General features: G+C 36.4%; 1 protein-coding gene and 1 pseudogene across 4 annotated transcripts in view; both read left to right on the forward strand.

Annotated features, from left to right (window-relative positions):
• Positions 1-26,194, forward strand: part of SPATA6 (spermatogenesis associated 6) — a 139,548-nt gene that overhangs the window by 29,668 nt on the left and 83,686 nt on the right. For all 4 annotated transcript variants that reach the window (XM_055341804.1, XM_055341805.1, XM_055341806.1 and 1 more), the window contains 2 exons: positions 22,220-22,261; positions 23,287-23,411. In XM_055341804.1, coding sequence (XP_055197779.1) covers positions 22,220-22,261; positions 23,287-23,411 — 167 coding nt within the window. The remainder of the gene's footprint in view (positions 1-22,219; positions 22,262-23,286; positions 23,412-26,194) is intronic.
• Positions 6,234-15,976, forward strand: LOC129520446 (Y-box-binding protein 1-like; annotated as a pseudogene).

Consider the following 26,194-nt stretch of genomic DNA (forward strand, 5'->3'; position numbering starts at 1 on the left):
ATAGCACCTTTTGGTCAATATCTCAATCTCTACCTATCCCATTTAGAGTTATTATATCTTAAACCCAGGATATTTTGAGTAAAACAGCATGCTTTTAATAGTTTCACCAAGACAACAGGTATAAAAAGGATACTGCTCAGGGAAAATACGAATGAATGGTCCTTCTGTCTTTCTTTGTAGCACTGGTATATTTTTTTTTCTTTCAATAATATGAGAGTTTCATAAGAACGGAGGTTTTTCCTGTTTTGCTTACTGGTATATCTCATACATATAGCAATACCTGGCACATATTAGGTATCTAATAGACTTAAATAAAATATCATAATGCATCGTAAACCTGTCTCTCATTACTATTTTTATGACTGTTGGAACTCTTTTATTGAGACATAGCAGCTGTTTGTAGTGTCATAATTCTTTGATTAGGAAATGTATTTTATATTTAAAAATTTGTAATTAATAGCTTCTCTGGCCTCATTCCCTTCAACACTTGGATACAGAGAAGATATGATTTTTATTTATATTGTACTGGATTAGCAGGTGTACCTATTGCTTTTTCTTGCCTGTAGGGAAAAATTGCAGTTTTACGAGCTCCTGTTTCTCAAGCTTCTGGGAATTAGTGCTTAGCTAGTGTCTGGGGTATTAAAATGCTTTCAGGTGAAGATTTGAAGGCCGAGAATATATCCTTCAAAGTCTACAAATGGGAGTGTCCCTGCCTCAATCCTCAAGGAGGGCTTGTAGGATTCAGGATTCATATTTTAAATCCATAGTGATGAATACATTCCAACCAATTCATCTTTGTAGTTGTGGCAGGTAAATAGGCATTCCGAGGATATTATTAGAGCAATTGTTCTGGCTGGTGCTGAGGGCTAACAGCATTCTGGCACTCTCAAGGTATTTACTGTAGCTTTTGATTTGCTGTATTTAAGTAGGATTTCTGGAGTATTGCAGTGCATTTAACTCTGGAACTTACACTAACAGTACATGTGAAAAATGAGAATTTTTGTAGAGGAATGAGGAAAATTGTCATTATTTAGTTACAAGAAAAAGGGCAACTATAAAATGAGGTTAATTATGCTGTATGTTCCAGTAGATGTAATTACATTAACTTGCTATGTGGTTAGGTTTTCTTTCAATGATTTAAGGTCTTTCTTCCTGAACTATTTTTGCTAAAATATATTTTGTAAGTATAAAGGAATAGAAGATTGTTCATAGAAACTAGTAAATGCTTTTTCTCAGTAGAATTTAATCTTATCATAAGCTATAAATGAAACCTTAGCAGTTACTTTTCGGGCCATTTCTTTACAGCTGGGCAGTTGCGGTGACAGTGTCGCCTGTAGGGTTTATTTTGGTACTTCACTTTGTAGGGCAGTTTCTCCTTGAGCAGATGGTAGATTCTCGAGGTAGCTAGTATATTGACACAAATTCTTAAATTTGTTTTCTATTTAAATCCTTTGTTTTTCAACTTTACACTCCTTCTGAGACCATTGATACCTTGAGCAAACCTATTGGAATTACAAACTAATTATATTTGGAAATCTATTTTGTTAAAAACTGCATAATTTTTCTTTCTTCCCTGGAAATGGTTCACAGAAATAATAACTGGCAATACTAAATACTCATGTAATATTTTAATGAAAGTTTTATTGTCCATTTTCCACTTGCATATTTGGCCCCTTTCAGAATCATTCTAGCTAGGGTGGGGTACTTTTGTTTTACTTAGATCCTATCCTTTATGGAAGTATTTTCTTCCTTGGCTTTATTTTTAACCGTTTACTTTTCTTTATGAAGTGATTTTTATTTTTATTTTTATTACTTATTTGAAAAGAAAGTGTCACTTTTTCTTTCAAACTCACCAGTACTGAATTTGCACTGTCCAGAGCAAGGCAAGTTCTTTGAAACAGAAGGGGTAGTGATATTATGCACATGGCTTCAGAACTTTTCACCCAGAGAATTACAAAGCAATTAATTTTATTTTTTTTATTCTGTAGGACTTCCTCTCAGACCAGATGTCTACATTCATACATATATACATACTTATATAAATACAAGCACAAGCAGACAGTAGCTATTAATGTCTTACCTTTTTAACTTTGGTTTTACTTATATTGAAATTATTTTATTGGTTATATAATTGTTATTTTTCCTTATATCATAGTTTATGTAGTCTACAAAGCTTATTACAAAACAGTAGTCCTGTAAATCCCTCTGCTCCATCATTTCCCACTCCCCAGGGACTAGGTTTTATTTTTTTAAAACTTGTTTTTCTTTGTATTCACCCATGAATTTCTACACGTTTGTATTGCATTTAAACATTTTGATTTTTTCTTTTAGGCATTATCTCTATTTTCCCTTACTTTTCATACATACTGTGCTTGCCTAGAAAACATATACATGCCCTTTTGCTGTCTTTCTCTTCTCTTAATATAGTTGTATCACACTTTTGGTTTATATTATGGCCATGTAAAAAGTATTTTTAGCTGAACCATGTGGTGAATATATTATGGTTACTTTTCTTGGCAAGAATTCTGTTTTCACTTGAATTAATATTTTCTTCCCTTTGCTTGGTTTTGTAGTTTATTTTATTTTATTTTATTTTTGAGTTTTTGCTTAACTTAACCCAGTTCTCCCTCAGATATTTAAATTATTTTCTCAAAGTTTAATGTTATTTCACTTATAAGCCATTTATTTTTTGCCTGCATGCCTAAAATATTTTTTTTATCTTTAAACTCTAGTGGTTTTGAATATGTCCTGAAGTTATTTTGTATGGCTTTGGATTCTTCAGTATTGTGTGTGCTTTCTCATCTGTAGTTTGTAATCTGTTTTCAATCTTGCAAAGCTTCCTGAATTGTACTATTTAGTGTTTATTTTTTTTTTACTTTGCCTTAGTTTTCTTCATCGGGGTCTGCTCTTAAAGTATGTTGGTTTTTTTTTGTGTGTGTTTAGTATTTGTTATTTTCTCTCATTTAAAAATATTTTTTGATCTCTTTGATTAAAACAAATCTCCTTTTTATTTCCTTCAAGGTTTTTGTCTGTTGTTTTTTATTTGCTTTTGTTTTAGTTTAATGTTTATTTCTGAAATGATTTCCTCTATTTCTACTTCCTTCCTGAGTTATACAATCTCACTTTTTTGTTTTTCTGACTTTAATTTATGTTGCTCTTCAATATCTTGTATTACTTTTTAAATTTTCAAGTAGTAGATTATAGTTGTGATCTCTTTTCAAGTGTCTTTTGGCTTCTTTCATTGTAGGAATTTTTTTCTTTTGCTTATTACTATTATTTTTTTTACACAAGAACCTGGTATATATTTGACCTTTATCCTTTTCTTTGCTCATTCTTAATTGAATTTAGTTTTTTCCTGAATGTTTAGAAGGAGGCATGATTAAGGATAACTTTTTAAAAACCTCACTGAGTTCCCTTCTGTAGTGTTCAGCGAATATGATGGCTTGCCTTTGGGGATTTTCTGCCTTTGTTCTGTTCTACTTGTGTTCATCTGTTTTTCTCTGGTTTTTCTTTTTCTATTTTTAAAAAATCCTGTTTATTTGTATTCTATTCTCTACAGTTTCTCCTAGTTTCTTAGGATTTCTCCTACCTGGGAACCCTGGGTGATCAGTTTCTCTAGTTTTTACAGGTTACCAGACTACTGCCTTGGGAACTTAACCTTAAATCTTTTGAACTGGCCCGCTATTGGAATGGGCAAACATTCACCCAATTTCAACTCCTTTTCTCAAATTGACCTGTGCTTCCTAGTGAGCACCTTTTGGCTATTATGGGGTTCTCTTCCTAGATCCTTTAGCTAACCCCTTACTTCCTTCTGCTTTCCTGCATTGATAGATGCTGGTATCTATGGGTTTTGTGACTGTGAGTAGTTTGTAGAGATGTCTTATCACCTTATTTTATTATAAATGTTGCCCATAGGTTTATGGTTTTTTTTTTTAAAGATTTTATTTATTTATTCATGATAGAGAGAGAGAGAGAGAGAGGCAGAGACACAGGCAGAGGGAGAAGCAGGCTCCATGCACTGGGAGCCCGACATGGGATTCCATCCCGGGACTCCAGGATCGTGCCCTGGGCCAAAGGCAGGCGCTAAACTGCTGTGCCACCCAGGGATCCCTATTTTCTGTTTTGTGTTTTTGCTTCTGCCTTTCATATTAGAGAGTGTCACCGAATTATTGGCCATCCGTTCATATTTAAGAGCAGAAAAATAATATGCTTTTAGAAATTATGTACCAAAGATGTCTGGCACTCCTATTTGCTAAATCTGTTGGGGGTTCCTCCTGAATGGAGATTGTCAATATGGACCTTCTAGGAGGGTGATTCCTCTGGGCCATCTTATTGGAAAACTTAGGATGTCCTTACCTTTTTAATGTCTTTTTTATTCAGCCGGTCATATTCAATAGAAAAATCGGTCATATCTTCTTTCTATAGGCTATAAACTTGGCTGCTATTGATTTTTAGAACCTCGTGGAAGAGGAAGCTATGGTAAAGTATCAGTATAGCCCAGACTCTTTATCTGTTTTCATATAGTATCCCTGCTATTAACTGTATCTGCTGTTTCCATTCCAAGGACAAAAATGATGAGGATGACTACTCTTCCCTCATCTCATCTCCCCTCCCTCCCCTTCTTCCTCCTTTTCACCTTCTTCTCCCTGTCCCACCCTCTCTGGAGAATAAACTTCCAGTCACCTGCCTGGGTATGGGGAAAGACAGTTTTCTAGCAAAGTAACCTGGGAGAAGGAGCTGGGGTTTTTAACTGCTTCTTAAACTTTCAACTGCTGTGGCTTTTAGCCCCACTGATTCCGTTATTTCCAGAGGTACCTGGCCCCACCAATTACTAAATCTGTTAGAAATTCCTGACTATAATATGGGTTGCTTCTAAGCTTTCCTGTCTATTAGCTTTCTCCTGTTAACTCAGTTGCCAATTCTGTTCAAATTGTTTCCTCTCAGGTTTTGCCTTTGAGTGTGTGTGTGTGTGTTTAATCTTTTTTTTTTTTTTTTTTTAGTGAGGGCTCAGAAGGGAACATAGCTAATGCATATATTTAACCCACTATGTTTAACTCAAGCATTTGTTTATAGCTCATTGAAATATTACAGTGTGAACAGCTGTGTAACCAGAACCTATTCAAGAAATAGAGCATTGCTAGAACTTCAGAAAGCCTTCCATATACCCCCTTCTAATGCTGGCTATTTTGCTCAGCATTTTGCTTAAGAAATTTATCTGTGTTATTGTTAGCAAACCATCCATTCATTTTTATTGCTGTATAGTATTTCATTATGTGACTGTACTCCAATTTATGTATTCTATTATTTATGGAGATGGATGGACATTTAAGTTACTTCTAGTTTTTGCTGTTAGGAATAAATTGCTCTGAACATTACTGATTACGTGATGTGGTGCTCATGCACATGCATTCCTATTATGTATATACATAGAAGTGGAATTGTTAAGTCTCAGGGTCAACATTTCCTGTTGCTCTACCAGAAGACACTCTGCCATTGATAAAGTTGTTCTCCATATCCTTACCAACTCCTGGCATTGCCAGACTTTTTCATTTTAGTCATTATGATGGGTGAATAGTGGTTTTATTTGGCATTTCCCTGAAGACAAATCAGGTAGACCAATTCTTCATATGTTTATCAATCTTTTTGGATGTCTTTTAATGTGTGTGAAATTATTTTTGCTCACTTCTCTATCAAACTGTTACTTTCTCATTAATTTGTAGGAATTTTCTATATTTTCTAGTTATAAACCCAGTGATATGCGTTGCAGATGTCTTCTCTCACCCTGTGGCTTGCATTTTTTACCTATTAGTGATTTTTGTTCTTTTGATGAACAGTTGTATTTAATTAGTCTAATTTAATAATGTAGTTTGATTAATTAATCTTTTTTATACTTAGTGCTTTTTTTGATCATTTTTAGAATTCTTTCCCTACCCTAAGTTATGAATAGATTCTTCTGTATAATATAAAATCCTTATTCCTTTACTTGTTACATTTAGGTTTACAATTCACCTGGACTTCATTTTTTTATATGGTATAAAGTAGGAATAAAATTTCATTTATTTATTTGTTTATTTATTTATTTATTTAATTTTTAAGGAGATTTTATTTATTTATTCATGAGAGACACACAGAGAGAGAGGCAGAGACATAGGCAGAGGGAGAAGCAGGCTCCATGCAGGGAGCCTGTTGTGGGACTTGATCCCGGGTCTCCAGGATCACACCCCAAGCGGAAGATGGCGTTAAACTGCTGAGCCACCGGGGCTGCCCCTCATTTTTATTTTATGTGAATCTGTGTGTGTAATACAATTTGATGAAAAGACTTTTCTTATTCCCATCACTCTGTAATGTTAGTTTGTCATAAGTGCCTACATACATATGAATTTTTTTCTAGAACCTCTGGTCTGTTTCATGGGTCTGTCTGTCCGTCCTTGTATAAATACTACACTTTCTTAATCACTGTGGTTTCAGTTTTCATATATGGTCATTTGAACCCTTCAGGTTTATAATTTTTGAAAATTGTCTTAGCTATACTTTGTATCAATATCTAACATGTACTAATTTTAACCCTGTGGACTCATCAGTGATTAGTTACATTTGTATATAATCATCATTTACCAAGACATAGGGTATTTCTATTGCCCAAAAAGGTTTCCTTGTGCCTCTACCAGTCAGTTCCTCAAGATAATCACTATTCTGACTTTTATCAATATTGATTATTTTTGTCTATTCTTGACCTTCAAATAAATTAAATCATAGAATATGCATTCCTTTTAGAGCACCTGGGTGGCTTGGTGGGTTAAACATCTGCCTTTGGCTTGGGTCATGATCCCAGGGTACTGGGTATGGAGCCCTGGATCAGGCTCTCTGCTCAGTGGGGAGTCTGCTTCTCCCTCTTCTGCTCCCTGTACTTGTGTTCTCTCTCTCTCTCTCTTTCTTTCTCTGTCAAATGAATACATAAAAATTTTTTTTTAATTTTTTTTTAATTTTTTTTATTTATTTATGATAGTCACAGAGAGAGAGAGAGAGAGAGAGAGAGAGAGAGAGAGAGGCAGAGACACAGGCAGAGGGAGAAGCAGGCTCCATGCACCGGGAGCCCGACGTGGGACTCGATCCAGGGTCTCCCGGATCGCGCCCTGGGCCAAAGGCAGGTGCTAAACCGCTGCGCCACCCAGGGATCCCGAATACATAAAATCTTAAAAAAAAAAAAAAAAAAAGTATATGTATTCCTTTGTGTGTGGCTCATGTCCATGAGAATCATCAGTGTTATTGTGTTTCAGTAAACTATTGCTTTTATTGCTCTTTGGTATTCCACTGTATGAATATAATTGATTCATTTTCCTGTTGATGAGCATTGTTTTTAGTCTTGGATTATTATGAAGAAAACTACTATGGATATTTTTATAAATATTTTGTTAGTATATACTCAGTTTTCTTGGTATATTCTTATGAGTAGAACTTCTGGGTCATAGAGTAGGTATATGATTAGCTTTAGTTAATAGCACTTTAACAGTTTCCTAAAAATAACTGTAACTATTCCTTGTTGTTTGGGGTACTGGACATTGTATGTGAACAATTATAGAAACAACTGAGGCCATGGCATTGTGCTCTTTCTCTCCAGATAGGTTCTGTTTGCTTTTATTTGCCTATTCTAGGCTGCTGGGAGCATGAGCAGTCCTTAATCCTATCTGTCTGATGTCACAGAGTAAGGCCTTTAGAAGCCAGGTTATTTCTAGTTCATCTTTATTCCTGGACCTTTCAGGGGCTAAGGTATGGAGAATTTATGAAAATCTCTCCTTGTTGGTAGGCTCTGCAGTCATATTTCGCTTTTAGGTCTATGAGACCATCAAGATCTCAGCTAAATTTATCAATCTTTCATTTGTCTTTTCTGGAATTAGCAGATGCCCTTAGAGAGAAAACAATTCCAATGTCTGGCTCATCCTTCTGGCTTTTTCTTTTTCTCTAGGATTTTGGTCCTGTAATTCTTTAATGCTTTATTTGTTTCTCTGTGCCTTCAAGTAGATTTTTAAAAATAATTTGACCAGATTTTTTTAATCTTCTTAGCAGGATGATTGGTCTGCTTTGTATAAGTTGCCATTATCAGAAGCGGAAATCTGTTCCCCATTAATATCCTTTCTACTCTCGTGCTGTCTCTGTGTACTCTCCAATTCCTTTTTCCCTCCGTTATGTCTATTATGAGTATCTATTATTTGGTTGACATTGTATGGTTAGTTATTACAGCTTTCTGTAATCTGTAGTTTCATTTGATATACACATTCCTACTCACACATGTTTAGTTTTATAGATGAACTTAGAAACATGTTTCAAGGTTTAAGAGAAATCTCTTTGAATTTTAATTATACTTTGGGAGAATTGGCATTTTTACTTTATTCATTCTTCCCATTTAGATATGTAATGTTTATTGACTTTTTTTTTAAAGATTTTATTTATTTATTCATGAGAGACACAGAGAGAGAGGCAGAGACATAGGCAGAGGGAGAAGCAGGCTCCCTAAAGGGAGCCTGATGCGAGACTTGATCCCAGGACTCTGGAACCATGACCTGAGCCGACGGCAGATGCTCAACCACTGAGCCATTCAGGTGTCCCCAGTGTTTATTGACTTATTTAAATTATTTTTCTTTCTATCTATTACTAAGGTTTTGGAGTATGTATGGGCACACACATGTGTGTGTTTGTGTGTGCTTGCCATATAGTTCTTATGTTTATTTCTGTTATATATTCTGTGGCTTTGGAGAATAAAGCTCTTCACCAATTTTCTTTTCTTTTTTTCTTTCCTTTGTGTGTGTGTGTGTGTGTGTGTGTGTGGTTGATATATAGAAAAGTGATCAAAAAGATACTTATTTCATTTCCAGTCATTTTGCTGAACTTTCATACTGAGTCTGATGTCTTTTGAGTCTGTTTGAAATATTTATTCATGATTCATTTAAATATATTTTAAAATATTGTTAATTTGCTTTGTAATCAGAGCACATGGCCTCTAATACTACTGCTTCTTAGAATTTACTGATGTTTTCCCTGGGCATCTCTATAGGGATCAAATAAAAACATGGCATGGCTGTTTAAAAAGGTATGTTCTCTTTGTGTTGGCTACAACATTTGAAACTTTATCTTATTTCATTATGCCAGATATCACATCAAGGCTGATATAGAGGAGATTCTTAACAAATGTATATTCCTGGGTCATAGCTACCTACCACTTGCCTTCCTGCTTTTATTCTAGGTGAGTTTGGTGTTGCTGATTGAGTCTCATGACCTTCAGATTGGTGGCAACATAAGTGCTTCTCAGTGCTACCTTTCAGTCTTTACTTGTCTAATTTCTCTTATAGGATATTCTAAGGATATTCATTTCTCCTATCAGATGTCTCTTGTTTAAACTCAAAGCTTCTTCAGATGAACAGATGACTCTACTTCCTACTTTGCCAACCAAAATTGAAGCTATAGTAGTAATCCACCTTCATCTACTGGAATCTTGTCCTAAAAGTCACTTATATTATTACCTCTTTTAATCTAATTTATCCTGGTATTAGAACAGAGTTTATTCTGCTCAAGATTTTTCTGTCTACTTGTCTCCTTTAACTATCTCCTTATGCTATCTCTAATATCTTGGTCATTAGGGTTTTTTTTTTTGAATATTTATTTATTTATTAAAGAGAGAGTGCACAGACAAGCACATGTGAGCAGACGGGGGATGGGGCAAATGGAGAGGGTGAGAGAAACTCAGGCAGACTCCATGCTGAGTATAGAACCTGTCTTAGGGCTCAATCTTACAACCCTAAGATCACAGCTTGAGCTGAAACCAAGAGTCAGCGCTTAACTCACTGGGCCACCCAGGTGCCCTTTGGTCATTAGTTTTTTTTATTCCTCCTGTATCTTCAACTTCTTTCATGTTGTGAACCCTTACCCTGTATAAACATACTATATATTCCAATCTTAGAAAGAAATATTCCTTGAATTCATCCTCATCCCCATCTAGCTACTGTCCTATTCTTTATTTTACTCCTCATTCAAAATACAATTTCCTCACCTAACATTTATTTTGTAAATCTCAACTTTCTAGTTCCAGTAGGCTGTTAATGAAAACAGCACAGGCTTTGAAGATAGTTAGAGCTGAGCTCAAAACTCAGCTCAGGAACTTAAGATCTTTGGAAACCTTAACCTTTAGGCTCTGTGTCTTATCTGTAAGAGGAACACTGGCTTATTCAGGTTGTTTTGAAGATTTGTGAGCTCATTGGAGCTCAGTCCTGGCAAACAAGAATCCTCTAGATGGTAGTAAATAATACTGTTACTGGACTACCCATATCTTTTTTTTAAAAGATGTATTTTCTGGTTTGTAATCATGTTTTTCTAGCAGCTGAGGTTGTAGAATAAATGACCTCAGGAAAATATAGTGTTGGTATCTATAGGAAATTAAGACACTGAGCTTATCCTAGGCTTGTTTAATGTATTTGATTTCTAACAAAATTTCATTTTATTTTGTAGAAGGCAGGGCTTTTCTTGGTGGGCAAGTATTTTTTTTTTTTAGGGTTTTTTTTTTCATTTTTTTTTGGTATATATTTTTTATTGGAGTTCAATATGCCGAATATAGCATAACACCCAGTGCCCATCCCATCATGTACTCCCCTCAGTGCCCATCACCCAGTCACCCCAACCCCCCACCCACCTCCCTTTCTACTACCCCTTGTTCGTTTCCCAGACTTAGGAGTCTCTCATGTTCTGTCTCCCTCACTGATATTTCCCATTCATTTTCTCTCCCCTTTATTCCCTTTCACTATTTCTTATATTCCCCAAATGAATGAGATCATATAATGTTTATCCTTCTCTGATTGACTTACTTCACTCAGCATAATACCCTCCAGTTCCATCCACACTGAAGCAAATGGTGGGTATTTGTCATTTCTAATGGCTGAGTAATATTCCATTGTATACATAGACCACATCTTCTTCATCCATTCGTCTTTCAGTGGACACCGAGGCCCCTTCCACAGTTTGGCTATTGTGGACATTGCTGCTATGAACATTAGGGTGCAAGTATTCTGGTGTTTCACTGCATCTGTATCTTTGGGGTAAATCCCCAGCAGTGCAGTTGCTGGGTCGTAGGGCAGGTCTATTTTTAACTCTTTGAGGAACCTCCACACAGTTTTCCAGAGTGGCTGCACCAGTTCACATTCCCACCAACAGTGCAAGAGGGTTCCCCTTTCTCCACATCCTCTCCAACATTTGTGGTTTCCTGCCTTGTTAATTTTCCCCATTCTCACTGGTGTGAGGTGGGATCTCATTGTGGTTTTGATTTGTATTTCTGATGGCAAGTGGTGTGGAGCATTTTCTCATGTGCTTGTTGGCCATGTCTATGTCTTCCTCTGTGAGATTTCTCTTCATGTCTTTTGCCCATTTCATGATTGGATTGTTTGTTTCTTTGCTGTTGAGTTTAATAAGTCTTTATAGATCTTGGATCCTAGCCCTTTATCTGATACGTCATTTGCAAATATCTTCTCCCATTCTGTAGGTTGTCTTTTAGTTTTGTGGACTGTTTCTTTGGCTGTGCAGAAGCTTTTTATCTTGATGAAGTCCCAATAATTCATTTTTGCTTTTGTTTCCCTTGCCTTCATAGATGTATCTTGCAAGAAGTTGCTGTGGCCAAGTTTCAAAAGGGGTGTTGCCTGTGTTCTCTTCTAGGATTTTGATGGATTCTTGTCTCACATTTAGATCTTTCATCCATTTTTGAGTTTATCTTTGTGTCTGGTGTAAGAAAATGGTCTAGTTTCTTCTTCTGCATGTGGCTGTCCAATTTTCCCAGCACCATTTGTTGAAGAGACTGTCCTTTTTCCAGTGGATAGTCTTTCCTGCTTTGTCGAATATTAGTTGGCCATAGAGTTGAAGGCCCATTTCTGGATTTTCTATTCTGTTCCATTGATCTATGTCTGTTTTTGTGCCAGTATTGGTGGTCAAGTACTAAATTATTTTAAGTGTAATCAAGTTTCTTAAAAGCCTCACTCTTATTTCAGTACTGTGTTTAGCATTAATCCTTTTCTCTTCTTCCATCTATTGGTAATGGGATGGGAAACAGCCTGGTGTATTCACAGAATGTGATTCAAAAGCCAATAGAAAAGTCTTCTTAAGCAAAAGTTGCTTATCCACTGGTTTATGATAAGAACTGAATTTTTTTTTTTAGCTTTTTGTTTGCCTGTGCAGACTCTGTCACTATGCGAGAATATAGGGAATTCAGAAATAAATAAAATATAGCCCCATTTTAGTAAAAGAATCAGACATGTAAATAAATAATCAGAATCTTTGCATAAGTGTACTGAATTTGAGGAGATCCAAGAACTGTTGTATGAGGAATTCATATGGAAGTTGATATTGCTCAAAATTATGACAAAGTTCTGTGTTTGAAGGGAATGTAAGCCTATTTCATCCTCAGTGAAAAGTGGGAGGGACTTTGAGGTTTAGAGACTGTAATAAGAAAGAGGATGAACAGTTGATAAAATGAGATGGCATAAGATGTGCCATCTTCTTGGTAAGAATCCTCTTCTAAAAAATAGTGGTTTTTTTCCAGTTTTGTTGGAAAATAATTGGCATATGTCATTGTACCTTAGTTTAAGGTATACAGTATGATGGTTTGGCTTACATATATTGTGAAATGATTGCCATGATAGGTTTATTTCTTTAATTTATTTATTTTAGAGAGACAGTGTGTGTGTGTGTGCACAAGTGCATGGTGGAGAGGGGCAGAGGGAGGTGGGGGAAGAATCTTAAGCAGACACTGTGCTTAGCTCAGAGCCTGATGGTGGGGGAGGGGGCTTTGATCCAACGTCCCTGAGATCACCAACTAAGGGAAACCAAGGGTTGGCTACTTAACCAATTGCGCCACCCAGGTGTCCCTACCATGGTAGGTTTTGTTAGCATCCATCTTTCATATACATACAATATAAAGAAAAGGACAGAAACTTTCTCTTGTGATGAGAACTCCTAGGATTTATTCTCTCAACAGTATCCTTGCATGTCCTACAGCAGTGGTAATAGTAGTCATCATTTGTACATCACATCCCCAGGACTTATCTTATAACTGGAAATTTCTACTTTTTGACCACCTTCCTTCCAATTTCTCTTTCCTCTACCACCCGTTTCTGGTAACCACAGATATGATCTCTTTTTCTGTGAGTTTGGTGGTGTTTTTTTGTTTTGGTTTTTCTAATTCCATATATAAGTGAGATTACATAGTATTTATCTTTCTGTGTCTGACTTATTTAACTTGGCATAATGCCTTCAGTCTCTATTCATGTCATTCCAAATGGTAGGGTTTCTTCTTTTTTTATGGGTGAACAATGTTTCATTGCATAATTTCTGTAGATTTGATGGAAAAAGTAGAAGCAAAACAGTGTAATGGGAGTTTTCACAGTGATGTTTTTAGAGCACACAACTTTCTTTAATCAAATATACTTAAAAAAAACCTTTTTATTAAGAGAAAATTTAGTAAATATACACAAGTAGACAAAAGAGAGTAATGAGCACCCCTGACCTATCACTCAGTTCAGTAGTAATCAGCTCATGACTAATGTTGTTTTATTTCTATCTCCCCCTTCTTTTAGAATATTTTGAAGTAAGTCATGTTTTTTAGAACATTACTTTTTATTTTATATTATTTTGAAGTAAATCTCAGACATCATCTGCTTTTATCTATAGATACCAATATCTGAAATGTAGGGTTTGGGTAGATAGCCTGTTATTTTTTTTTTTTTATCAAGTTTTGGTATCAAGGTTTTGCTGGGCTTATAAAGCAAATTGAGAAGTGTTCTCTCTTTTATGGTCCTTGAAGGAGTATGCATAATTGACACTAATTTCTTCCTTAGAAGTTTGAAAGTGAAGTCACTGGCTTATTATTTTGTTATTGCTGTTGTTGTTGTTAGATTTTAAATAACAGATTGTGTGTGTATCTACACACATGCATATGTGTATACATATACATATATATATGGTTTTTATGTATAGAAACCATTTAGTTTTTTCTATGTCTGTATAGGTTTTAAGTTTTCTTTTGATGGAATTTTGCTTTTTTTTAAGTAAATCAGATTATTTTGAACTAAATGTCAAGATTGGATCAGATATGTATATATAAAATAAAGGAATATTACATCACACCAAAAAATACCAATTTCTTATTATCATCAAATATCCATTCAGTTCACAGTTCCCCAATTATACTATAATTGTTTAATCATTTTTGTTTGAATTATGATTCAGATCAGGTACCTTCAATTTAGTAACATGAATGTATTCTTAATGTCTTGTTAGAATTTTTAAATACCTCTCTCTCTTTTTGTTCCTCACATTAGTAATTTGTGTGTTCTCTCTTTTCTCTTGACCAGTGTTACCATGCATTCCTCAGTTGGTGCATTGAACCTTTTATTATCTTGATGCTTGTCTTTGAAGATTTATTTCTCTTTTATAGTGCAGCCAAGCCAGTAGATTTTTTTAGTTTTCATATGCTACATCTTTGTGTATGTTTTTGCTTTCTATCTTTCTATATCCTTATATTTTACATGTATGTCGTACAAGCAGGTTGGAAAAGAGTTTTCTTTCTTTAAAAATTCAATTTGTCGAGTTCGATCGGTAGCGGGAGCGGAGAGCGGACCCCAGAGAGCCCTGAGCAGCCCACCGCCGCCGCCGGCCTAGTTACCATCACACCCCGGGAGGAGCCGCAGCTGCCGCAGCCGGCCCCAGGCACCATCCCCGCAGCCCTGAGCAGCGAGGCCGAGACCCAGCAGCCGCCCGCCGCCCCCCCCCCCCCAGCAGCCGCCTGCCGCCCCCCCCGCCCCCCGCCCTCAGCGCCGCCGACACGGAGCCCGGCACCCCGGGCAGCGGCGCAGGGAGCAGGGAGCAGGGAGCGGCGGCCCGGGCGGCCTCACATCGGCGGCGCCTGCCGGCGGGGACAGGGAGGTCATCGCAACGAAGGTTTTGGGGACAGTAAAATGGTTCAATGTCAGAGACGGACATGGTCTCATCAACAGGAATGACACCAAGGAAGACGTATTTGTCCACCAGACTGCCATAAAGAAGAATGACCCCAGGAAGTGCCTTCGCGGTGTAGGAGATGGAGACACTGTGGAGTTGGACGTTGTTGAAGGAGAAGAGGGCGCGGAGGCAGCCAGTGTCACAGGCCCTGGTGCCCTGGTGCCCTGGTGCCTGGTGCCCTGGTGGAGTCCCAGTGCAGGGCGTACATATGCCGCAGACCGTCAGCATCATAGACGCTGTCCACGTCGCAGGGGTCCTGCACGCAATTACCAGCAGGATTACCAGCATAGTGAGAGTGGGGACAAGATCGAGGGGTCGGAAAGTGCCCCCGAAGGCCAGGCCCAGCAGCGCCGGCCCTACCGCAGGCGGCGGCTCCCACCCGACTACCTGCGGGGACCCTGCGGGACCCTGCGGGACCCTGGGGGACCCTGCGGGACCCTGCGGGCGGCGGCGACCACAGTATTCCAACCCCCCTGTGCAGGGAGAAGGGATGGGAGGTGCTGACAACCCGGGTGCAGGAGAACGAGGTGCACCAGTGAGACACAAGATGTATCCAGGTTAGAGACCACGATCCCGTAGGGGTCCTCCTCGCCAAAGACAGCCTAGAGAGGATGGAAAGGAGGAAGATAAGGAAAATCAAGGAGATGAGACCCAAGGTCAGCAGCCACCTCAACGTCGTCGGTACCGCCGCAGCTTCAGTTACCCACGCAGACGCCCAGAGAACCCTAAACCACAAGAGGGCAAAGAGACAAAAGCAGCCGATCCACCAGCTGAGAATTGGTCGGCTCCGAGGCTGAGCAGGGCGGGGCTGAGTAAATGCCGGCTTACCGCCTCTACCATCGGCCGGTTTAGTCACCCAACACGAAGAAGTGAAGATGAAATTCCAGCAATAAGAAATGAACAAAAGATGGGAGCTGAAGACCTTAAGTGCTTGCTTTTTGCCCATTGACCAGATAAATAGAACTATCTGCATTATCTATGCAGCATGGGGTTTTTATTATTTGTACCTAAAGACGTCTCTTTTTGGTAATGATAAACGTGTTTTTTTTTTTTTTTTTTTAAAAAAAGCCTGGTTTTTCTCAATACACCTTTAAAGGTTTTTAGATTGTTTCATATCTGGTCAAATTGAGATTTTTAAGAACCTCATTTTTAATTTGTAATAAAAGTTTACAACTGGATTTTTTCAAAAAAGTCAACAAACGGCAAGCACCCGTTAATAAAGGTCTTAAATAATTGTTTTTGTGTAAAAACAAAAAAAATTTCAATCTGTCTTTTAACTGGTTGATTTGGACTTTTTCTTATAATGTATGTTATAATCATAGAAACCAGAAATGGGTGAGTAGTTATTAGGGGTTAGAGATAGGTTTGGGTAGGGAGGAAGGTGTGGCTACAATCTTGACATAAGACATCATGTGATGCACTCCTTCTGTATCTTGACTGTGGTGGTGAATATACAAACCTGCACGTATGATAGAAGTGTATAGAACTAAATACGGACACACACACACTCACAGAAATGAGTACAGGTAAAGCTAGAGGAATCTAAATAAAACCAGTAGATTATATCAGTGTCACGGAAGTTGTGATATATTTTACTATAGGAAGTCCCCTCTTATCTGGGGTATTGTTTCCGTGGTTTCAGTTACCTACAGTCTAGTAGCAGATGATCCTTCTTCTGCCTAACACTATCGTTCACTTCACTTCAATAGTAGCCTAACAGTTGTTCATCTCATTTCATTTTATCGCCTCACATCATCTCACACCGTCTCAAGAAGAAGGATGAATACAGTACAATAAGATATTTTGAGAGAGGGAGAAAGGCCTCATTCATATAACTTTAAGTATATTGTTATAGTTTTTCTATTTTATTATTAATCTTTTTCTATACCTAATTTATAAATTAAACTTTATCATAGGTGTATAGGTATAGGAAAAAACATAGTAAATACAGGGATCAGTGGTATCCATGATTATAGATACCTACTGGGTCTTGGAACATGTCCCTTATGGCTAAGGGAGTACTATGGTATATTTTTGCATTGGGAGAAGATGGGTAAAAAATATATGCAATCTTCCCGTCTTGCTTCTTCCTGCATGTGAATCCTTATCTCAAAAAGTCTAAGTAAAAAAATGTATTTACTGATATAATAGGTTTAAATTTACCATCCCACTATTTACTTTTTATTTTTTCTGATTGTTGAATATTAGTGTTCTTTTTTCTTCTATTTTTTGCTCTTTCATTTCTACTCCTTAATTAACCTGGAGGTGCATGCTCTTTGCCGTTTTGGTTTTTTTAGTGGTTACCAGAGTCATGACAGAAGGCAGGCTTCACTTACTGAACTCTAATAGATGTATTTTTATTTTTACCTTTTTTAGGACGTGGAGAAGCTTACAAATACTTGACTTCATTTATATCCCTTCCATATTTTATGTTTTTTTTTTGTCCTGTGTTTTAAGTTAGTATGCTGCTAAACTACACAAAATTTTACTGTTCTTCTATCAGCATCATCATTTCACTTTACAACCAGATTTTACCTTTTTGGTTGTTCTTTATTTCCTTTCATTTTTGAGCTTCTTTCTCAGTTTATTGCTTTTTTCTGAAGAAATTTCTTTCACAGTTCCTTTCTCAGTGGTCTTTTGGCAATAAATTATCTTGATTTTTTATTTATTTGAAAATGTCCTTATTTTGTCTTAATTTTTGAAGGATTTTTTTTGCTGAACTTGGGGTTATTGCTTTCTATATCCTATTGGGATTATGCTATCCTGTTGTCTTCTTATTTCCTCACTTTCTGTTGAGAAATCCTCTATCAATTTCATTCTTTTATTTCATTAAAGGTAGTCTATCATTTTCCACTGGCTTCTTTTAACATCTTCTCTTACGCTTTTTTTCCCTGTAGATTTACTTGGATGTGCCCAACTCTGTATATATGTATGTGTGTGTATATTTTAAAATATATTCTGCTTGATGTTTGTATCTTGATCATCTTCTTCAAAAAAATTCTCAGGCATTAATCTTTTAAATAATTGCTTTTGTCCTTTTCTGTTCTTTCCTTTTGCAAATCCAATTACACATTGTTAGTGTACCTTTTCCTGTATCATTTTTTCCTCTTTTTTATGTTCTCTATCCTTTTGGCTTTCTGTGCTTTTCTCAAAATGTTTACTTTTGTCTTCTAATTCCATAGATCTCTCCAGAGTCATTTATAATCTGCTGATAAATCTACCTGTTATGAGTTTTTTTGTTGTTGTTGCTATTTTACTTTTCAGTTAAAAATTTTCCCTTTGGTTCTTTATAATAGTTTCTCGTTCTAACATTCTCAACTTTGCATTTTATTTTGTTGAACCTGTTAGGCATATTTTTTTTTCTCTGTTAGGCATATTTTAAGTCCCAGTCTGATAACTAAGTTTTCTGGATCTCCTGTTTCCCTGTTTTTATTGTCTTATTTTTCTTATTTTTTTTCCCTCAGTTTTCATTTTTCATGTGTACTTGGTCAGTTTTCATTGATTGTCAGACTTTCAATGTAAAACTTTTTGAAATAACTTGAAAACTCAGATGATGATATTTTCTTTTAGAAAAAGTTTGTGATTGTTTTAGCAGATTTCTAGGGGGTACCAGCAATTCAGGATCACCTTAATTCAGACAGTATTTGGAATGATTCAAACTTAGCCCTTAGTTCCTAGTTGGCTGTTTTAGTTCATTTGGGTTGCTATAACAAAATACCATAGACTAAGTGGCTTACAAACTATAAAAGTTTATTTCTTACAGTTCTGGAGGCTGAGAAGTCTCAGATCAAGGTGAGCAGATTTAGTGTTTTGGTGAGGGTTCCCTTTCTGTTCATAGATCTGTCAATGTCTGTCATCTCTGTCAATGTCCTCTTATGACAGGAGCAAGGAAGCTCTTCCGGCGTCTCTTTTATAATGGTACTAATCTCATTCTGAGGGGTTTGCCCTACTTCCCTCCCAAAGGCCCCAACTCCAAATATTACATTGGGCGTTAGGATTTCAACATATGAATTTTGGAAGGAATTCAAACATTCATTATATAGTATTGGCTATCCATTTTTACTTTACTCTTTTATAGTTTATCTTTTCAAGATCCAGTCTTATAGCCTAGCCAGTTTATCAGGCCATTGTCTCTTAACCAGCAGACGTCCCCTCCTATCTCTCTCCAAGGCCATGATACTCCAATTTTTGGTCCTTTATTTCAGGAATTTATCAAAAGCTCTGTTCAGCTTCTTAGTCCCTTAGGCTACCTCTTTCAAGACTGTCAGATTCCAAAAAGAAAAGCAGCCTCAAATGCCAGGCTTTTTCTCTGTATTTCCTTCTTATACTGAGTTTCAGACTTATAATTTTTTTTACTACTTTGTTATGTCTCTCCTGCTTTCATTGTTTACCTTTTCAAGTTGATTTTTGCAGAGCGGTTGTTTTCAAACACCTAATCTCTCAGATTACTTTGCTGTGTTCTATTTAGGGCCTTTGTACATCCCATTCCTCCTGCTTGAAAAAAAAAAACTCTACTGCCCCAGCTATAGATCAGATCCTAAAGAGCTCTTCCTTAGGCTTCTCTAACTCCCTGCCTAGATTAGGTCTTGTTAATATAGTTTTTTTATAGCACTACCTGCTGTGCCTTCATTGCACCTGTAGTTTGTAGTTATAATTTATTTGTGTGTTTATTTCCTGTGATGTCTATATTCTCAATGGAGTGTACAGTTATTGAGGAAAAGGGCTATAGCATTTTTTTTCTTATTATAAATTATAATCTATAGGAAATACTAAATATTTCTTCATATATTAGACATACAGATATTGGTTTAAATGATTGTGCCTTTTTCATGAGTCCTAGAAGGGGAAACAAGATGCATTTCATCTTTTATTATTTTTGTAAGTGTATTATTGAATTATTATAAAATATTTCAAACATATTAAAAGTATAGGAGTTTTATGATATCCCAGCTGTCCTCACAGCTCTGCTTAAGAAATAAGACATAATTTATATTTATAAAGATATACAAAGAGCCCAGAAATAGACTCTCATAAATAAAATCAACTGACTTCGACAAAGGAGCAAGGCAATACAGTGGAACAAAGTTAGAGTTTTTTCAAAAAAACGGTGCCAGAAAATTTAGACATCCAAATGTGAAAAAAAAAATGAATCTAGATACAGACCATACACCCTTCAAAAAATTAACTCAAAATGGATCATAGGCATAACTGTGCCATAACTTTTATTTCCAAACCATAAAACTGGAAATAAAATAAGAAGAAACATAGATGACACTGAGTACAATGATACCTTTTTATTTTTATGTATATTTTTAAGATTTTATTTATTTACTCAGAATACAGAGAGAGAGAGAGAGGCAGAGACACAGGCAGAGGGAGAAGCAGCTCATGCAGGGAGCCTGACCTGGGACTCGATCCCAATCCTGGGTCTCCAGGATCATGCCCTGGGCCAAAGGCGATGCTAAACCGCTGAGCCACCCGGGCTGCCCAATGATACCTTTTTAGATGCGACCTCAAAGGCATCATCCATGAAAGAAGTAAATGCTAAACTGAACTTCATTTATTTTTTATTTATTTATTTATTTATTTACTTATGATAGTCACAGAGAGAGAGAGAGAGGCAGAGACATAGGCAGAGGGAGAAGCAGGCTCCATGCACCGGGAGCCCGACGTGGGATTCGATCCCGGGTCTCCAGGATTGCGCCCTGGGCCAAAGGCAGGCACTAAACCGCTGTGCCACCCAGGGATCCCCTGAACTTCATTTAAATTAAGATTTTCTACTCTGTGAAAGACAGTATCAAGAGAATTAGAAGATAAACCACATATTGGGAGAAAATATCTATAAAATATTGATAAAGGATATTTATCCAAAATATACAAAGTACTTTTAAATTCAATAATAAAATAACAAACAACATTATTTTTAAAATGGGCCAAAGACCTTAACAGATATTCATCAAAAGAACTTATAAAGATGGCAAAAAGCATATGAAAAGATTCTCCACACAGTATGTCTTTGGGGAAATTCAAGTTAAAATAAGATGCCACCACACTCCTAGAAGGGCCAAAATCCAAAACACTGACAGCTGCAAATGTTGGTGAGGATATTGAGCAACAAGAGCTCTTCTTATATATTGCTAATGGGAATGCATAATGGAACAGCAATTTAGAAGACAGTCTGGCAGTTTATTACAAAACTAAACATATTCTTAACATATAATCCAGCAATTACCCTTCTTGGTATTTACCCAAAGAAGTGGAAAGCTTATGTTCACATAAAAACCTGCACAGGGTTGTTTATAGCAGCTTTATAACTACCAAAACTTGGAAGCAACCAATATGCCTATAGTAGGCGAATGGATAAATAAAGTGAATGAATCCAGACAGTGAATAGTATTCAGCAGTTACAAGAAATGAGCTATCAGGCCATGAACAACACGAAGGACACTTAAGTGCGTGTTACAAAGTGAAAGAAGCCAATGTGAAAAACCTGAATAGTGTCTGATTCTAATATGACATTCTGGAAAATGCAAAGCTATGGAGACGGTAAAAAGATCAGTGGTTGCTTATGGAAGCAAATTGAAGTGGAGGAGAGAGATGAATAGGAAGAGCATAGAGGAAAATCAGGGAAGTGAAAACACTATGAATGATACTATGGTGATGGAATATGTCATTATGCATTTATTTGTCCATATCCACAGAGCATACATCACCAAAAGTGAACCCCAAGGTAAACTAGGGATGTCGGTTGATTAGGATGTGACTATGGGGGTTCATCCTTGGTAAAAAAAAAAAAAAAGTGCCATTCTTGTGATTGCTGTTGATAGTGGGGAGGCTATGCATGTGTGGGGATAAGGATATATGGGAAATCTTTGTATTTTCTTATCAGTTTTGTTATAAACCTAAAACTTCTCTAAAATGATAAAGTTTTTCTTTAAAAAAAAACAAAAACATAAACAAACTCCAGAGAGATTGAAGGTACAATCTCTGCTATTGATTAATAATGCCCTAAGAGACATAGCAACCAAAAAGTATACACAGTATATTAAGATACAAACGTATATGTAAATGGCAAAAAAAAAATGTATATGTAGTTTACCCAGCAATTACTTTGACTTTTAGATACTTTTATGATGAAGTAACTAATTTTTATTATCAATTTGCTTAAGGAAATTTTTCTTTAAACTTTCAGATGATACAGCATTGTTTGAGTTGATTCAACTAGTTCCACCAGGTACTGTATTATAGCTTGATAAAGTAATTGATGTGCAAACCCATTTCAAAGAATGTTTTTAAAAAATACATATTTTCCCCTTCCCAAATTAAGAACAATGTTGAGTTTCTAGTATTGGTCCACTATGTGTAAGACGTCAATAGATGAAAATAATAAATACATAAAGATGGACATAAATAGTATTTGAACATTTGTGTTAAAATAGAATAAATAGGAATGGAAAGTAGAAAATTACCTGCTATCCTCCTTACATATTTTGTGACATTCATAAAAGTTGACTCTGTGATTTTTCTCAAACTATATTTTTTTATGGATAAAGTAATTGTCTTTGTTTTTGTGTGTTGACTATTACTGGGAATGGGGGAGTGGAATAAAACCTTACCTGTTCAGTAAACATTACAAATCTCTGGTGCAGGGAAAGTTAAAATTAAAATATGGAGGATAGCTTGATTTTTGTTGTTTACCTCTGCAATTATAGGAGAAATCTATCTTAATCAAATAATTATTTGGTGGAGATAGAACGGAGAGCTGTATGTTGCTGAAAATTAATAACCTAAAAGATTTTGAATATTACACATATACCTAATTTGAGTAACCACAAAATCTAGAAAATGTCTACATTTTTACCAACCTGTAACCTAATGTCTTATAATGGTGATTAGAAAAGAATGGAAGATAGAAAAAATTTATGGAGATGATAATTACATTTTAGGTTTGTAAATGTCAATACCAACTTAATGTTTAAGGACTTTTTTCATGAGTATGCATAGGTACTCACAAAATTTACATGAATATTTCCCTTCTATAAAAGAGGGAGAATAAGTAATATGTACTACATTTCTGAATAAGGAATCCATTTAACATAACTTTCTTTTAATTTTCCTTTCTTAGAAAAAAAAATTAACATGACCCTGAAGCAGAAGTTTTCAGCAAGGCATCAGGCACTATAAATATTATACTTGATGATTTTGTTTCTAAATAGAATATTTTGTTATAATTTGAATCATAGGATATCTTTCTTGTAGTGGGTGAAACACTGTCTACATATGATGAAAATACACGAGATTTCATGTTCCCGGGTCCAAACCAAATTTCTGGACACCATGATTCAAACCGCCAGGTTACCATGAGGAGGATTTCTGGCCTTCGAGTAAGTGTTTACTATTTTCTGAATCAATTTGTGTTGTGGGATCATTGTCAAAAACCACCACATAGTCTTTAATATGAAATGTGAAGAACTAATTCAAAGTTTAACATGGTTCAAAATGTAATTCGTTTTATGAAATTATGTTGTGACTTTAAGCATACCGAAATTGGAATGAAATCCATGCATCTTTCATCCAGAATTAACAAACGTTAATTTGCTTTATATCCTTAGGTTTTTCTCCTCTCCTTCTGCTTCCCACCTCCTTTCCTGCCTTTCCTCTTTTCTTTATTTTCTCTCAAAAGAATGACCAATTAACATTTGAAACAGTGCTCTCTGTCTCATTAGCATATAGGGAAATCCAAAATTATTATTATTATTTTTTAAAGATTTATTTATTTATTTATTCAGAGAGAGCGAAAGAGAGGCAGAGACACAGGCAGGGAGCCCGACGTGGGACTTGATCCCCGGTCTCCAGGATCACACCCCGGGCTGCAGGCAGTGCTAAACCGCTGCACCACCGGGGCTGCCCGGGAAATCCAAAATTAAAACCACCTTATGATTTCATTTTTATAGCCATACAATTGGTAAAATTTAATAAAATCTGACCATATGAGAAATGTGAAAAATGGAAGCTCTTACATGCTATTATAAGGAAGTGTAAATTTACATGTAAATTGGAACCTCGCCACAAATCAGAATTATCTAGTAAAGGCAGATTCTTGTAACCTGTTGCCTTCTAGGTATATATCGTGGAGATATATTCTCTCTGGTATACTAAGAGTCTTCCTAGGGATGTTCACTAGCATTGTTCATAATAGTAAAAAACCAGAATAATTTAAATGTTCATTAGTAGGAGTTTGGATAGATTCATTGTTGTATGTTCATGTCATAGAAATACGTTCATTTACCTAAAAATGAATGCTACATTGTGAAAGCCAACTCTTCCATCCTTTCCCCCACTCCCTTCAACTTTTGATAGGTGATTTAAAAATGTACTTAACCCTGAAAATGTCTTCCACTTAGAGAAAGTGGAGAAGACTCTGCCATTTCAAAGGCAAAAAAAAGCAAAAGATGTCTAGGTTGAAATAATTTGGACATTTTTTTTTACTACTTTTATAAAATGTTAAAGTAGTCTCAGTAAGGAAAGTGGGGTGATATATGAGCCAATATGATAAATTAAATACTTTCCCTATAGGTCTAGGTTTATGATATTCTGTATTCTGGGAAATAGTGACTTCAGCTTGCTAGAAGTGTAAAAGTTAACTAGCAAATCTATGAAAATATACTCCCTTTGGGATATTATCAGTGCCCATTAGCCATCTTCTATATTATAAAAACCTTCAGAGTGTTTCTGCAAATACACGGAAGCCTGCAATGAAGAAAACTGATTTTAAAATTATGGTGTTTTGAAAGTAATTTAAAATGCTATATTATGCCAAATTGGCAGTAAAAACATAAAAGTATGGATGTGGACCATTAATATAGGGATCTTCTTCATTTACTTTGGATTACTTTTTCATACATTCAGATGTTGGATTACTAAGGCAAAAATACTTCTGGTAATGGTGATATGAAGAGGTTGGCAATTCCTCCCTCCATACAAAGCAAGTACAAAACTGGACAAAATCATCACAAGTTTCAGGACACTAGAAACTGCCTGGCAATTAAGACAGATTAAGCTCCGGGTATTATAAGGAAGTGTTGAATTACTATACTGTATACCTGAAATTAGTATAACACGATATGTTAACTAGCTGGAATTAAAAAAAAAGTGTTTATGCTTACATAATGGCTAAAACTTTGGATAAAAATGGTGGCAGTATGTCACCTTGTAGTCTGGGACAACTTCCCTACCCTTCAAGGCCAGTGAGAATTGTAGCTGCACCAGTCCTGGGGCTGGACAGAAAAATCAGAGGCTCTGCTACCAGAGGGGTCAGAATCAATTTTGGAGAGTAGGACTGAAATACTATGATTTAAAGTAAGAAGTATATATATGGTCTTTATCCTTGTTCTGGCACAGAGCTCCCAAATCCTTGGAATTTTCTACGTGATGGGGAGCAATAAATCCATCTCTTGTTATGTTAATGAAGTGACTTTTTGAAACCCCTACTACATAACCTAAGGATGAGGACTGGTTGCCAGAGGGAACAACTCTGTGATTAGTTGGTTGGAACTTTCAGTCCCTGGACATCTGGGGAGGATAGGTGAAGTCTGGAGATTGCTTTAAAATATCAACGGCCAGTGATTTAATCAGTTGTGCCTATGTAATGAAACCTCCATTAAAACCCAAAGGGCCTGTATTTAGAGGCCCTTAGGTTGGTGGACTCTTGGAGGCAGCTCCTGGGAGAGTGATGTCCCTGGGGATGGCATTGCTCTATGTCTCTTTCCACATACTCTGCTCCGTGAATCTCTTCCTCTGGATGTTCATCTGTATCCTTTATCATATTCTTTTATAATAAATCAGTAAACAGTCAACTATTTTCCTGAGTTCTGTGAGCCTAATTGAACCAGGGGAGGAGATCATAGGGACCTCCAAATTATACCTGATTGGTCAGAAACACAGATGACAACCCAGACTTGTGATTGCATCTGAAGAGGGCTGGGCACAGTCTTGTGGGACTGATCTTTAGCAGCTGTGGGATCTGATGCTATTACTAGGTAGATAATGTCAGAACTGAGTTAAATATCACGAGAATTGCTTTGGTTGGTGTTGGAAAACCCACACTGGAATTGGTGTCAGAATCATAAGGACAGGTATTAGGTCTTCACCAACTAAATGTGATGGA

The sequence above is a fragment of the Nyctereutes procyonoides genome, unplaced genomic scaffold, assembly GCF_905146905.1.
Source record: "Nyctereutes procyonoides isolate TBG_1078 unplaced genomic scaffold, NYPRO_anot_genome, whole genome shotgun sequence".
NCBI lineage: Eukaryota > Metazoa > Chordata > Mammalia > Carnivora > Canidae > Nyctereutes > Nyctereutes procyonoides.